Source organism: Equus przewalskii, chromosome 9 (assembly GCF_037783145.1).
Source record: "Equus przewalskii isolate Varuska chromosome 9, EquPr2, whole genome shotgun sequence".
In the NCBI taxonomy this organism is placed as follows: Eukaryota; Metazoa; Chordata; class Mammalia; order Perissodactyla; family Equidae; genus Equus; species Equus przewalskii.
The window spans coordinates 56,796,737-56,812,754 of record NC_091839.1 but is presented as its reverse complement, the minus strand read 5'-3'; the positions used below and the strand labels follow the sequence as shown (position 1 = coordinate 56,812,754).

Here is a 16,018-nt window from a genome sequence, read left to right as displayed (position 1 = left end):
CCATACATTGATTCCTGCATTTGCCCCCAGTGTGATGCAGCCGGCCTGGAAGTTTTGGCTGAAGTATTAATTTATTTCATTGTCATTACGCTCAGTAGATAGAGTTGTTCTGTTGTTTGAGGTACTTTCTGGTGATGGAAGTCAAAAATGTGTTTTGAGCTCATCTTGTATCAGCGCGCATGTCAGGATGTTAGGAACCTACAGTCAGGCAGATGGTGGTGGTGGTAGTGATAGTAGTTTTGAAGCAAGTGATCCTCAGGTGTCAGCATCCAAATACTAAAGCAGAGGGAAACTTGGGACATAAGAAGGATTTAAGAAATGGAAGAGTAAGATATGGACTCAAACAAAATAATAGAAACCCAAATTTACTCTCCATGAACTTTTAATTCATGGAGAATAAACTAGAATTCATAGCTTATGTATTCCTCAAATAACCCCCAGGACTGTTTGATACCTACATGTTGTGAGTGCTCTTGTCCCACAATGTTCTTTTTAATTAAATAACCGGCATAGTATTTGTCATGAGATTACAGAGCTTACTGTTTATTGATTCACTCCTAAAAAAGCTACAGGCAAGAGTGGCTCATCGCTGCATTCTACAACCTATAATATGTTTTGCTTATTGAATTTTTATTACAGAGTTTGCTAAAAAACTTCACAGTCCCAGTTTTGCTTTTTGAATTTCAATATGTAGAAATAAGTTCTTCTTTAGAATATGATGCTAACATTAAAAATTAGCTTTCAATCAGAATATGGATAAATCTGTCATTATTTATACATTGTTAAATTTTCTTTCAGAAGACATAAGCAGTGATTGCTTTTCCTATGTAATTAAGGCTCAATTTAATATAATTCCATATTACTAACCTCAAATGTCCAATCTGTCAAATGTTAGTGAAAGTTTATAAACTAAGAGTTAAATAGTACATTTTGTTCTGTTTAATTAAATTTTTAAGTCAGGCACATCTGCTTCTACCCTGAGCTACAGGTTGACCTCTGTTTCTTAAGTTAGTAAGTAGCTCTTTGCCTGAATTCTCTGCCATAGAGTCAACAATTTAGGTCAATTTTGAGTATGCCAGTGAAATGTTTTTAACTACATGAAAATATCGCTAAACTACCTATGTATATATGTAGGGATGCTAAATTTTAGGTATGTCAATATATATGATTTAGGGGTATTTATACATATAACCAGGATATATTTATTCAGACATGATAATTTATACGAAATGAGTCATCTGGTTATGGGCAGCTCTTTGTAGATAGTTAGTCCACAACATGGACTCCTAAATGTCCTAGCTGAGAGGCTGAGCCTTAAGATCAATTCTGAAATCTCACTTTGAACAGGAGGCCACACACCATCCAGACTGAGCCTAATAGACACTGGTGGCGGACAGGGCAAGAAAAATGATACCAAACCTGTCTTTATCATTTTTTTTCCTTTTAGGGCGAATAGATTAAATTTTAAATGGTCAAGATGATTTGGAAGTTCATTTTTCAGAAACAAGCATGTTTCCAATTCACTAATAATCAGAGATTTAAATCACCTTCATGAATCTATGTAGAATGGTCCATGAACGTTTATAATTAAAGCCAGGTGCATTATGTAAACGTTACATGAAGTTTTGCAGTGAACCCCATGCTTCCTTCTCCTTCACACCTTGCATTTGTATAGCATTTTACTGATGTCAAAGTAATTTCATGTGCATTATCTTACTTGTTCTTCATAATAATTCCATATGGTATAAATATTTCTTTGCGATTTTACAGGTGAGGTGGACTTACAGAGGTTGCTTTGCCCAAGGTCACACATGTCCAGGTCGAGAGTTTCCTTCCTAACGTTTGCTCGCTGCCTCTCCATGATTATTGTTTCTATGGGTATAAAACAGCAGAAATGAATTCATCAGTCTTAGGAGAACTCCTCATTCTAAGATTAAAAAAAGCTTCCTGTGTGGCTTCATCTGGGGGATTCTGCTCCAAGGTGCTTGGAGGGCCACCATGATGGAAATAGTGGTGTTTCATCCCTGCTAGAGCCCACCTTCCCTCTTACCTCCCATGTCCATGGGCTTCAGGTCCCAGGACTCGGCAGGAAAAGGAGAGCAGTGGAAGATACCGTGTGTGTCATGCACTCTCACACAATTACACAGAATGATTTTAGTTCTGCAAAAGAATAAAGAGAACTTGTTAGAAAGTGAGTATCTTGGGGCTGGCCTGGTGGCATAGTGGTTAAGTTCACATGCTCCTCTGTGGTGGCCCAGGATTCATGGGTTTGGATCCAGGTGTGGACCTACCCACCGCTCATCAAACCATGCTTTGGTGGCATCCTACGTGCAAAATAGAAGAAGATTGGCACAGATATTAGCTCAGTGACAATCTTCCTCAAGCAAAACTATGAAGATTGGCAACAGATGTTAGCTCAGGGCTAATCTTCCTCGCCAAAAAAAAAAGAAAGAAAGAAAAAGTATCTTAAAGCTCAATACAAATCTATTTTACAGGAATTTTATAGGCTACTTTACAAAAGAAAAATACTCCGATGTTTTATTAGAGAACAGTAAAATTCTTGAAGCATGGATAAATTATATTTATCATTTTGAACTCATTAATCCTTTATCCAATGACTTAGAGTATGATGAACTCTGAGATTGGTTTTAAAAAATAGTGAAAATGACATGAGGCAATGTCCTGTCATTATGTGAAACCCCATGTACCACTACTACTGTCAGTCTTTGGTTGAGATTTTTAGCAAAAATAAGTTTTTATTTTTAAGGATCTATATATATATAGCTCTCTCTCTCTCCAGTCCTCACAACAGCCCTCTGACATAGGTACTATTATGTCTATCTTATCATAGACATACATAGATATAGATTTAGATATCTTAGGACAGTGCTGCACACACATGATATGGGACTGTCTTTGTTGTCATTGCTATTATTATTATTGCTATTTTGGTGTTGGGAAGCACTACCATTCTTACTGTGTCTTTGCATGTGAATTCGTGTGATTGAGGAAATCACTGAAAATTCTCTTATTCCCATCTCCTTCCATTTTTATCAAAGTAAGATATTTAAGATCAATAGATTTTTTTCTATAGATTCTTTTAATTTGTTCCTCTAAGTAAAAGGAATGCTTTTTGTGTTGTTGGCAATGCATTTAACAGTTTATTATATTAGAGAAAGGTTTCAATTGTATTTTCTCCTTTTGTACTAAGCCTTGCCGCTCAGAAGTTGACCAGATCTTTCAGTTGAAGCACTGTCAGCTAGAATCTTGGAGTCGGGTGGGTCTTTGGAGGCAGCCTTGTTCCACCTCCCCCATCAGCTAAGAGTTTCGTTCCTGCTTTCTCTGACGTGGTCATCCAGCCACTGAGGACTTTCAATAATAGGGAGTTCACAGCTTGTCAAAAATAATTTTTCTGTTGTTAGACAACTCTGGTCATTTGAAAGTTTTTCTTGTTTGTAATTGAAATCTGCTTCCCAGAGAAGCTCACCGTATTGCTCTTTGTTCTGCCCCCTGAAGCATATAGAACAGGACTGCTCCTCCTTCCATTTAATCGCTTTAGATATTTGAAGATGGCTTTCACATCCTCATTTAAGCCTTCCTTCCAGGTTAGACATTCCTTAGATGACATGTTTCCAAATACTTCGTCATCCTAATAATGGGCCCAATCTATCTTGTCTTTGCCCCTCTTGACACATGGCACCCAGGACTGAACACAGTTTTCTAAATGTGAGTTGACCATCAAAAAGTGCAGTAAGCCCCTTCCCACCTGTGTTTTGGGCATGTACGTCTGTTGATGCAGCCAAAGTTTGCAACTGCCTTTTTTCGTATCTACATCACAGTCTTGGCTTATATAAAGAATGTGTTTATCAAAAATCCTCAACATTTTTTATGAGTCACTGCCAAACTGAGGTTTACACTCCTACAATTGATTTTGAAACCTAAATGCACAACTATACAGTTACCTCTGTTACATTTCAGCTGGCTAGTGTCAGTCTATTGTTCAACGTGTCAGAATCATTAAAATTTTGATGCTATCCATGTGTTATCTTTCTCTTTTGGCTGTATGACATCTGAAAATTAAAATTTAATGTGCATTTCTTCTCCATCTTCATTCAAGCAATGCGTAGAACTGTGATAAGGGTAAGAAACCAAGTATTGAGTCGTATAGCAAGCACAACACTAGAGATAGCTTTTCTGCTCAATCCACTACTAAACATTTTCTAACAATAGTTGTTTGACATATTTGAATCGATATTACCACACTCTAATCCAGACCCCACTTTTCTGTCTTATCCATGAAGGACTGAGTTTCCAAAATCTGAATATACTCTGTTTTGACTGTTTCTGAAGCGAATAGCTAAGTAGCCATATCAAAAGAAAAATGAGAGCTCTTTGTCATGACTTGCCCATTGTGCCCCACCCATCCTGGGGCTGCGACCACCACTGCCTTTTTTCGAGAGCTCACAAACCATTTATTTAATAACCTTTTCTGGAATTTTGCCATACTTGTTCATAAATTCACTGGTCTGTGTTCCAGAATGCACCTTTGTCCTCATCTTCTGCTTTTTTGTTCTACATTTGAGGACATTAGTCATTTGAATCTCCCAGCTCTGAGATCTCTCATAGTCTTTCAATAGCTGGGAAGGACATTGATGTGCATTCTGAGCACGCACGAGCAGGACAGAGGTGGGTGGACGCCCCTGTGAAGGTGCTCTGGACTGGGAACCAGGTCTCCAGAGTGAGAGCGAGACAGAGGAGGAAGTGCCAGAAGATGAAAGCCCAACAGGGACAGCAGACAAAATGAGTGAGAGGGCTGCCGGCGGGGAGGAGATCGGCGAGGGCTACATGGTTGTTTGTCCTAGAGGAGAAGGTTGTGTTTGGAATGGGAGGCTGGGTGGTCTTGGAAAGCAGAGGACACCAGGAGCCAGAGGAAAGCCAGGATGGTAGCCGCATCCAAGGTCCCCCTGACAACCTGCGATGTGCTATTTGAATGCACATTTCATCCTTAAAGCTCCTCTTCATGGAATTTTAGTCTTTACAATTTTTAAGTCATTCTTTATTTATTCTATTTCCTTTTTGTCTTCTCTTAAAAATAAATATATTATCTTTTGCAAATATTTTGAGCATACTTGTTCTTATTTGACATATTATAGCCTCTAAATTTTGAAGGCCCTTACTTTTGTCATCATCTCCTTTCCTCACGTCCCTCCCCATCAGTCTCTCACAGATTCTAAGGTTGTGTGTTTCTGAACATTTTTCTATGGGGTACGGCACTTTAAAACATTATGACAAGTGTCCTAGTGATAACACAGACTTATGGGTTATTCCCACACAATTTTTACAGCATTGTCTCTCTCCTTTGTCAGCTCTTTCAAATCAGGGATAGCATCCTATCTGGACAGTGGTGTGTTGTGCAGAGCAGATGCTCAGCCATGGCTCCGCAGTGGAGAGGGGATAGGCTCCTCCTTGTACACCTGGGCCTTTTCAAATCTGAGCCCTGAGAGACCTTATTTTGTAGCCATTATTTTGGTCTCTTTCATAATTAATTATGCCCCTTGCTGGAATTTAGTTTTTCAGAGACTTCCATCACCCTTGAACTGTATTTCCACTTATCTCTTGGAATCATGGCAATCTTTCACTAAAGTTATTTTTGCAATGCACTTTCCTAATCTAGAGTCTGGGTGTCCAAAACCAGGCCTGCTAGTCCTTTCTTCCTCTGATTCTAATACCAAGATGGCGTTACTTTTTTTTTTTTTTTTTGCCAAATTTCTATCACCTTTACATATAATTATGTTGACATAATTAAGCAAAAATTTCTCCTATCTTCTGATACATAAAATTATCAGTCAGGCACGCCAAGAATTTGTCAACTATAGAATGTGAGTTTTAGCAAATGTTCAGAGGTTGAAGTCTCCTATCGTTACTGCATCTTACCTTTCTGCCAGCTTCATGATCTCCATTAGGGAAGCGTGGCCCTCTTCTACCACGTGGTTAGGAGGTACGTGGTCTCTTCCCATAACAGAATGGCTTCAATTTGTTTCCTTTTACCCTTGTCCAGGTGTTTTCAACCATAAAAAAAACTTTAACATATTGTTTCATACTCTTGTTTCTTTAGAACAGGGTCTACCCCATGTTCCAGATGAGTTTTAGCATCCTCATTCTCTCTAAGCACTGCCTGGTTGGGTGAAAGATAACTTGGGTTGTCTGCAAATCCTTTCCGGTGCTATAGAGTGGAAGAGCTCTGGATGTGCAGTAATGAAACCCAGGCTATTTCACAAATGTGCTGTGGACTCTTGTGCACATCACTTAGCCTCTCTCATCCCAGTATCTTCTGCAAAACGAGGTGAGAAGATAAAAGTGTGCTTGGGGTTTCTTCTAGGTCATAAAGTCTTTCTCTGGTTTCACTAGAGAAAAGTGGCTGCTGCCTCTGCTTCTCATAAAGCTACTTAGAGCCCATGGCAGGGGCATGTCTTTAATATTTTAAGAGGACTTTTGAACCAAATAGTTTTCAGAGGCATACAAGGATTTCTCAAAAGGGTCTCATTGGGGCCGGCCCAGTGGCGCAGCGGTTAAGTGCGCACATTCCTCTTCAGCAGCCCGGGGTTCACCAGTTCGGATCCTGGGTGTGGACATGGCACTGCTTGGCAAGCCATGCTGCAACAGGCGTCCCACCTATAAAGTGGAGGAAGATGGGCACGGATGTTAGCTCAGGGCCAGTCTTCCTGAGCAAAAAGAGGAGGATTGGCAGCAGATGTTAGCTCAGGGCTAATCTTCCTCAAAAAAAAAGAAAAAACAGGGTCTCATAAAAGCAACATTTATCATTGAAAAGGTGTCTAATAACACCTTTTAATAAATGTTCAATGATAATGCACTTTAAGTACTTTGCATCCTCTTCTCTCTGTGTCAATATCTTTAATTGGATGCTCTAGCAGGGGATTTAGACTTAATTTATTTCAGGTGATGCTGCACTTAGTTATTCAGCTGACTTAATTCAAGATTTAATTATATTAGTGCCCTAAAGTGCTATGTCAGGGAAATAAAACAGACTGATAATTCATCTCTTTGTATTTTTGGGGGTTATTTATCCTATCTCTAAAGTGTTTTTCAAACCATAAAGGACAGAGTGGGCACACTCGCACTTTTGGCCACATCCTAATATGTAAAGTTCTGTATGCGTCAGTTTGGGATTTGCCCAGCTGAAACATAGGTGAAGGCAAAAGTGGAATTTTTTTTACTTGTGGCCTTTCTCTCACAGCTATTAGAACCAAGGTCACGGGTCCAGTCCCTCAGTGTTCCATTCAATCCTCTCTGCTTCTACAGCCCTATGACAGGCCCTCTCATAGGTAGTCCTGGAGGCAGTAAATGTGTTCCTCTCTGTGTCTCCAGCCCCTACTATATGCATAGGCCATATAGGTGCCCAATAAATGCTTGTTCAATTGAATTTGATCACTGCAGAGACAACCAGTTGGAAGTGTGGTTAAAATGGTATAAACCCAACACAGCTATTTTAAAATACAGTAACTCAAAATACTTGCCCCAGTGAGTGAGATACTCCCAAATCTGGCTCATCATTGGAATGGCCTAAGAACCATTTTTTAGGGCTTATTGACTCTATCTCTAGGAATGAGGGCTAGGCATCTGCATTTTAAAGTTTTCCCAGGTGAATCTTAGGGTCAGCCAAGTTTAGGAACTCCAGCTTAATATATCTTTTGTCACATTTATTTACAAAGGACAAGATTGTTTTGTCAGGATAGACCTATTGTGTATTCTAATTTATAGTAAAAACGAGTCTCTTTTATGGTCTGTTAATTATATCTAAAAGACTTCCTTTGAGCCAATAGTTTATGTTTCGTTGGTGGAAGTGTATACAGATGTCTGTAAGGAATAATACGTTCCATGAAGGATTATATTACTGGTGGGTCATGAAATGGGTGTTTTTTACACATGGAAGCTGTCAGATCCCTTGGTTTGTGAAGCCCTGTGAGCCCGCCTCTGTGGAGAGCAGATCTGAGTATTAACTGGAAGTGCAGTAGTCGTTGAGTGAGAGAAATTAACTCTTTTAGGGCTTGAGTAACTTGCAGTAATGTCATCCTGGGTACTCTTTTGCTTTAATCTGAATTACTCTTCATTATAGAATTAAATACCAAATAAATCACCATCAAATATTCAGTTAAGTCTAGCTGAATAAAGTTTATAGAGTAACAAACTAAATAAAGCAATCAGAGAAATCCAGAACATAGAACATTGTACAACACAGCCTGCTCCTTTCAAAATGGCGCTATCTTGGGGGAAAAAAGATTGGTGTGTCATAACAAATGAGTACAATGTGTAAACCAGGATTCATCATGGTTTGGAGGAAAAAAGACTAAAAAAGACATTTTGGAGCCAATTGTGAAAATTTGCACATGGATTAGATATTAGATAATAGACAATTATTGTTAACTTTCCTATCTGTGTTGTAATAGTATCTGCTTATGTGGGCGAATGTTCTTATCTGCGGAGGTGCGTGTCAACACAAGAGTGAAGCATCCTGCAGCCCATGGTGTGTCCAAGCTAAGTCCGACCAGCTCAGAGCCTATTGTTAAATATTCAAGAATTTTGTGATTCCACAACCCTTGGTAGCTTGAAATCAGCTATGACAGGAGTATTTATACCACAAAAATCTGCAAATGCTACAAATAGGGCTTTTTTTCCTCCCCAGGAGAGCTAATTTGCCAACATACCACTACCCACAGCTTACTTTCAAATGGTTCAGAAAATACACACACATACATGTGGAAAGAACAGAAATGGCAAAATGTTAACAGTTTTTGAATCTAGGGAGAGGATTTGTAGTCATTCACTGTGGTAGTCTGGGAGTCAGCAGACTTTTTCTGCAAAGGCTAAAGTGTGAAGATTTTAGGCTTTGCAGGCCATAAAGTCTGTGGCAGCTCCTCAGCTCGGCAGCTCTGCCATCATAGCACGAAAGCAGCCCTAGACAACGCTGAGATGAGCGGCGTGGCTGTGTGCCGACAGACTGTATTTAGGAAAAGCAGGGGGCCAGATTTGGCCCGGGGCCATAGTTTACTGACTCCTGTGCTAGTCTTTCAATATTTGTGTACTTTAAAAATATTTCATAATAAAAACAATTTCTGGGGCTGGCCCCGTGGCCAAGTGGTTAGGTTCGTGTGCTCTGCTTGGCGGCCTGGGGTTTTGCCGGTTCGGATCCTGGGCCCAGATATGGCACCGCTTGTTAAGCCATGCTGAGGTGACATCCCACATGCCACAGCTGGAAGGACCCACAACTAGAAATACACAACTATATACCAGGGGGCTTTGGGGAGAAAAAGGAAAAACTAAAATCTTAAAAAAAAAAAAATTCCTTTAACTAAAGTTCAGATTTCTTAGCCTGGTTTTCAGAGCCCTCCTCCATCCCCTCACACCTACTCCCACAAGGTGTGTCACATTGTCTGTTTTTGTTCCCCGGACACTGCACTCTGGTCTGCTCGGTACCTTTCCTCAAGCTACTCTTTCCCTACAATTCCCTTGCTTCCCCCAACCACATCACTACTTATTGACATTCCAAGACACTCCTCAAATCCCACTTACTCTGTAAGGCCTTCTTGAATCTCTTCTAACTAAAGTTGATCTCTCGGGGCTGGCCCAGTGGCACAGTGGTTAAGTTTGCACGTTCTGCTTCTTGGTGGCCCAGGGTTCGCCAATTCGGATCCCTGGTGCGGACATGGCGCCACATGGCAAGCCATGCTGTGGTAGGCGTCCCACATATAACAGTAGAGGAAAATGGGCACAGATGTTAGCTCAGGGCCAGTCTTCCTCAGCAAAAAGAGGAGGATTGGCAGCAGTTAGCTCAGCGCTAATCTTCAAAAAAAAATTTTTTTTTAAAATAAAATAAAGTTGATCTCTCATTTCTCTGACCATCTGCAGTCCTACACTTGTAACCTGGTTTTGCTGCTTTTCACTATATACAGGTAATTAGTTACTGATCCATAAAACAGAGAAGGATTTTTGTACTCCTTACACATAGTATGTGCTCAATTAATACTTGTCAACTGAAACCCAGTCATGCAGATATCCATGTGACTGCAGGTACCAACCTAGAAGTTTAGAATACAGAATGTTGGCCTGTCTAATTTAGATTTGAGAGAATTAAAGATAATGAAAATAGGGAGCATGTTCTTTCCCTTTTTTCCAAATCTTTAAGGCTGGTCTGATCCAAGTCCAGCTTCCTTTGAGGTGTTTGTGCATCAAACTAAAATACACTTAACCTTGGTAAGTGAGGTGGCTTTCTGGGCAGTGACTAAGGGCTTGAGGAGGAAGAAAAATTAAGTCATTCTGGGTAGCTGTAGTGTTTTAGACACTGTCAAGCACGCTATGCTAAATCATGTAGTCTCCCAACTGTCCCCATTTAGAACTCAGAGCATTAAATGGCTTTCCAAAGACTATAAAGCTGGAATGGGAGTTTGAATCTGGCTGTCTCTGATACCCAGCACCATTTTAGTGCCTTCATGCATTCAGCAATTGGCAAGAAGCCAGGGAACCCTAGGCTGAAATAGTCCTAAAGTTCACGTGCAGTGTGGAAATATCTGTGGTGTGTTGCGAGTCTAGGGGAGGATAGTATTAAGTGCCGCTGGACAGGGTGTTAGAAAACCTGGCTTCTGGTTGCAGCTTAGCCACTATCCATCTGTGATCCTGGGTGAGCTGCTGAGCTTCTCTGGACCTCTGTTCTCTCGTCTATATGATTAGAGGAATAAAGCAGGTTATTTCTTTTATTCCTTTATGTTTCATGCATTATGCAGTAGCTTAAAGTCTAATGAAGGGATAGCTAAGTGAATGGAGAATTAAAATACAACGCTGTATAGTAATGCCGTGCTCCAGATATGCACAGGGAGCCCAGAGAAAGAGTGGTACCTAGCCCCTTAGGGCTGTCATCCTAGCTGAGTGCATCCCACTCAAGTGGAATTTGGGGAGCTTGATGGAGGGTGGGGGTAACAGTCTTAGGGGACATAAGAGCTGCAAGTAGTTTCCCTAAATACACGATGAAAGGGGAAAAGAACAGGCTGGACAAGAGCTAGATCAGGAAAAGGTCTTTCATGCCTCACGAAAGAGCTTGGACTTTTTTCTTAAGGCCGTTGGAAGGCAGCGAAGGGTTTTAAGCAAAATCATATTTGCATTTTATAAAGATCTCCTTGGCAGCGTGACGGATGGAGTCCAAGGGCACAGAACCGGTGGTGGGAAGACTATTTAGGAGGTGATTGCAAAAAACAATCCAAGCGAGGGATGATGATAGCCTGAACTAATGTAGTGGCAACAGGAATGAAGAGCAGAGGATAAATTTGAGAGCTGTAAGGGACGTAGAATGGCTAGGACTTAGTGACTGTATCAGTCAAGATGGCTACAGACAACCTCACAGTCTCTGTCATCAAACAACAAGAAGTGTTTCTTGCCCACACTACGTGTTCCGTGCAGATTGGAGAGGCACGGTGGTGCTCATTGTGGTCACCCTGGGATCCAGGCTGAGGAGCTTCTCCAGTGTGGCTGATTGATGTGCCAGAGGAAAAGCTCTACAGTGACTCACATGGACAGTTAAATGCCACAGCCCAGAAGTGACATGCATCATTCATGGACTAGCACTTGTCACTTGGCCCCACCTGATCTCTGGGGGCCAGAAAGTTCAGTCATGGGTCAGCAACACCAGTACTGCCGTGGTACCTGACGACACGAGGAATGAAGGAGGACACCCGGGTTTCTGCTTTAGAAATTAGGCAGACATTTGAGGTCGTCACTGAGAAAGAGAAGATGGAATCAGGGCAAGGGGCAGTGGATGGACAAAATCATTATAAATCTTTTTCAGCTCTAAAGTCTAACCATTTTATTGGTCCTTGCCACATCAAAGAGAGGGAGGGAGGGAAACCCACCAAAGGGAGGGATTGGAAATCAACTCCATTTGTTGGTGAGAATTTACTTTACTTTTTACAAAGAGTGTTTTAGTTCATTCTTCCCAGTCAAATTAAGTCTTTTAGTTTTAAAAATATAGCATTCAGGGGCCAGACCCATGGCTTAGTGGTTGGGTTTGGTGTGCTCTGCTTCAGCAGCCCAGGTTCGTGGGTTCAGATCCCGGGTGTGGACCTACACCACTCGTCAGCCATTCTGTGGTGGTGACCCACAAATAAAATAGAGGAAGATGGGCACAGATGTTAGCTCAGGGCTAATTTTCCTCAGCAAAAAGTAATAATAATGTAGCATTCAGAACTAATGCTATACGTCTTTCTTGAATTTTCATATGGACCATTGTATCAACATACAGTGTAAAAAAAAATTAGTTAACTAGGATGTTAGTGCAGCCGTCCTCACATAACAATATCAGGCTGCTGGATTCAAGATGCCAGAGGTATAATTGCCCTCCGCCTTCATTATGCGATCCCCTGGCAGGGCACATTTCCTGGTATTGAGGGGTGGGAGTTGGGAGGAGGTGTAATTAGGCTGATTGGAGCTTGTTGTGCTGCCCTGGAGCACAGACACCAAGCAGCCTTAGGGCGTGTTAGTGCCTGGAGGTCATTGGGGAATGATGTCCTCTTTACCTCAGAGGACAGTAGCAGAAACAAGTGAACCTGTATCGTTTCTCCCTTTCTTTGTCTTCCACCTCTCCTCCCCAGTTTAATTGTGCTACCTTACAAACTGACTTTTATTGTGCGTTTGTTTCTTAACAGTTGCGAGAAACAATCAAAGCTGGCAAAGGTGTGACTTCAGCTATTGACCTGTGTCGTTACCATGGAAACAAGGCACTGGAGGCCCTGGAGAGCTTTCCTCCCTCGGAGGCCAGATCTGCTTTAGAAAACATTGTGTTTGCTGTGACCAGATTTTCATGACACCAAATTAAAAAGACACTATTGTTCATCAGCTGAAAAAACTGGGGAAAGAGGTGATCGGGAGAGCTTTCTTGATGAAATATCTAAATGTGTTAATGACTTTAAAAACGTATACATTTTTTTCTTCCTTTTATCAAATTGCTAAATGAATGCTGCCTTCTTTTTGGAACTGCTACAAACAGAATTAGAAGAAAAAAAGGTCAAGCAGTTTTCACTTGTCACGCCAGAAGCACACTTGAGGCTGCAGTAGCAGAAATAATTAATGAGATTCGCTCCTGTGACCTCAGCAAATGGACAGGAAATAAGTCCTTATTGATTGGACCGAGCAGGGATGGCGCCAGGGCGGTGGCCTGTGGTTTTCCTTCTAGAGAGGACAGAGCAAGATGGAAGCTGCAGGTGTCAAGAGAAACACTGTCCGTGCCAGCCAGGGAGGACTGTCAGAGCAAAAGCTACTGACCAGTTTGGCATAACGAAGGGTAGTTCAGTGATTAAGAAAAAAAATATGCTTTGTCTTCTCACAATTATGTCTTTGTATTTTTAGATACAGTATGAATTTACTTTGTGCTTCAATGGTTTTTGTAATTTTTGGGGAGAAAATCGCTGAAAAGATAATGCCAAATATTTGAAGTAGGAGATTAAAATGTTATCAAATGTTAACTTGGCTGTAGTAGGAATTGCCTGTTTTTCTTTCTTGAAGACCAAATTTTTTTCAAACACATTTCAAAGAACCAGACTTTTTTTTTTAAAGCTGAACACGATGCTTATTTCAAGTAAAATGTATTCATTTGTAATACTTTGGTGTAGAGAATACCTTTCATTTTTACAAGTTTCAGGTATATAATTATTGTACAGGGGAATTCATTGGTGATTTTTTTTTTTAACCTCAGAATGTCAGATTTTGGTCTTGAACCACAGACATCCAATTACAGAAAGAATATAAGCAATCTCACAGGGCTGCAATCGGACACTGTCTCTGTGTGGTTCATAGGAGATGATTTCTGCGGTTTGCTTGCATGCAATATGAGAACGCCGTTGACAAGAAGGCTGAGTTTACATAAATGATCGAGATTGAGACTCAGCTACCTTTCTTCCTTATGTGGTGTAATTACAGCCCTATCTGGAGACAGCGGACACAGCAAACAGATTTTATTACCTCGTTCCCTCAAACACTAAGTCAAGTTATTTTAGTTAAATTCCTCCCCCTAAAAGTTACAAAACCATTTTATCAGGACCCAGCATGTGGCGTGCAATAAAGAGAAAATATAAGCTACAGAGTTTTAAAGTATTGTACTGTGAAATATTTTTAAGTATTTTTGAAATATTCTAATTGTACAGCTTATGCTACTGCAACTTGAAGGCCTATAGATTTAGCTTAAGAAAACACTCTTCTGTTTGAAATGTCTTCTCTCACAGAAATTGGCTTAATTAGTAACTATGGTTAGATGCTTTCAATCAGACTGGGTTTTAATCATTAACTTCCACAAAGGAGGGGTCGTGCTTTGTGTTCAGGGACTTAAGCAAGCTGAAGGTTTCATTAGGCAGAGGGTCAGGTACTACAGGGCACCAAGGCAGGATCCTAGGGCCCTTCTAGTTCTGGATTAGCAGCTAGTTTGCTGTGACCTTGAGCAATTCACTTCCCTCTGAGCCTCAATTTCCTCATCTGTGAAATATGGTTAAACGAGAGAATCTATGAAGTCCCTTCCAGCTTTGTTTTATTTTCTCAAAGTTTGCCATTTCTGACTTTCTGGATAAGAGAGATGCTATGCGAGTTTCAGAGAGGAGGGAAGGTGAAACCCAAAGAGAGACTGTGAAAAAATGCGTAAAACTTAATGGCAGACTCCTCGCTGAGCTGCCTCACAGGTGACCTCGAGTATTCCCAGCTCTCCTGTGTAGGACGTGTCATCCTGGACTCTTCTGTTTCAACACCCACCTTTCTGCTTCCTTTGGGACCTTTCCTACCTCCCTTTCATCTCCCCTGCTGCCTTCTTTACTCCTTCTCCTGCGCCTTGCCCTCCTGGCTCCCTGGGAGCAGCAGCCCCGCCCTCCCTGTTGAGTGACAGAGCTCCGCCTCCGCCGTGCCTCTCTTCTCTCCTCAGGTCTTACTTAGCAGAATTCTCACTTCCTCAGCATCTTGGCAAGCTTTGGTTAAACCTAACACGTTGGCTAATTCACCCTTAAGTATTAAATACTGCTGGTCTTTCTTCATGCCCCTTCGTCGGGGATATTTATTTATTAACTCATAGGAAGTTCTTATAATTTCAGACAGTCTCTGGGGAGAAATTTGGGGCACCAAGACATGCTTAATCACACTTCTCTGCCTACTGCCCGAGTACAGGCAGGGAACGTACTGACTGGGTAGAGTTATGGCCTGAGAATGTCTCCTCCTTCACCCCTCTCCATTGCCCTCCCCCACCCCCATCCAGTTTCATGGTAAGGGGAAGAATTCATTCATTAGCCCTTGTCCTGCTGCCTTCCGCCTAGTCCCCCCAAACTTGTGCGTTGGCTCCTCCAAACATCATTCACTTCAGGCCCGTGAACCCGCCTGCACTCTCCTCCCTTTGAGTCTTTTCTTTGTTAAGTATAATAAAGGCTGCATTAGCGAGGGCTCCGTGTATATGCCAGGCACTGTGCTGAGGGCCTTAACTATACTCTCTTGTTCAAACCCCACAACCACTCTCTGAGCCTAAGTATTAGCCCCCATTTGCAGATGCAGAGGCCGGCTGAGAAGACCACCTCTGACTGACTTGCCCTCACACCCCACCTCCCCATCTGAGTCTTTGCAGATAGGGCCTCTTTCTCTCTTCCGTTGCTTCTCTTTCCAAATAAGACTCCTTCCTGCTTTCCAAAGATCTCGAGCCTGTAGCTTCCCATCTCCCTATTCCTGAATCTTCAGTGTCTCCTCTGCTGCCTCTGAATGTGCCTCTTGTCCCTATCCCTGGAATGAGATTCCTCACTCCGCCCCGTTTGTCCTCCACCTCCACTTTGTCCTCCCAGCTTCACCAGCGTACCTTCTTACCGTCTGCTAATTCCTTACCCCTGGCAATGGGTCGTTCACTACCAGGTCCCCACCATCTGGACCAGCACCAGGCTTTAGACCCTCAAAGAATACTTGTTCAACAGATCTCTCAGGTCCCCGCTGCCCTGCTCCACTG

At 41.7% G+C, this 16,018-nt stretch overlaps 1 protein-coding gene across 4 annotated transcripts in view; it reads left to right on the top strand.

Moving 5' to 3' along the window:
* The window catches only part of PDSS2 (decaprenyl diphosphate synthase subunit 2), a 270,216-nt gene that overhangs the window by 246,281 nt on the left and 7,917 nt on the right, over window positions 1-16,018 (top strand). For 2 of the 4 annotated variants that reach the window (XM_008520744.2, XM_070559180.1), the window contains one exon: window positions 12,708-14,148. The exons of the other annotated variants lie outside the window; for them this stretch is intronic. In XM_008520744.2, coding sequence (XP_008518966.1) covers window positions 12,708-12,866 — 159 coding nt within the window. In that variant the 3' untranslated portion in view covers window positions 12,867-14,148. Of the gene's footprint in view, window positions 1-12,707; window positions 14,149-16,018 lie in introns of those variants that run through there. 4 annotated transcript variants of the gene reach the window in all.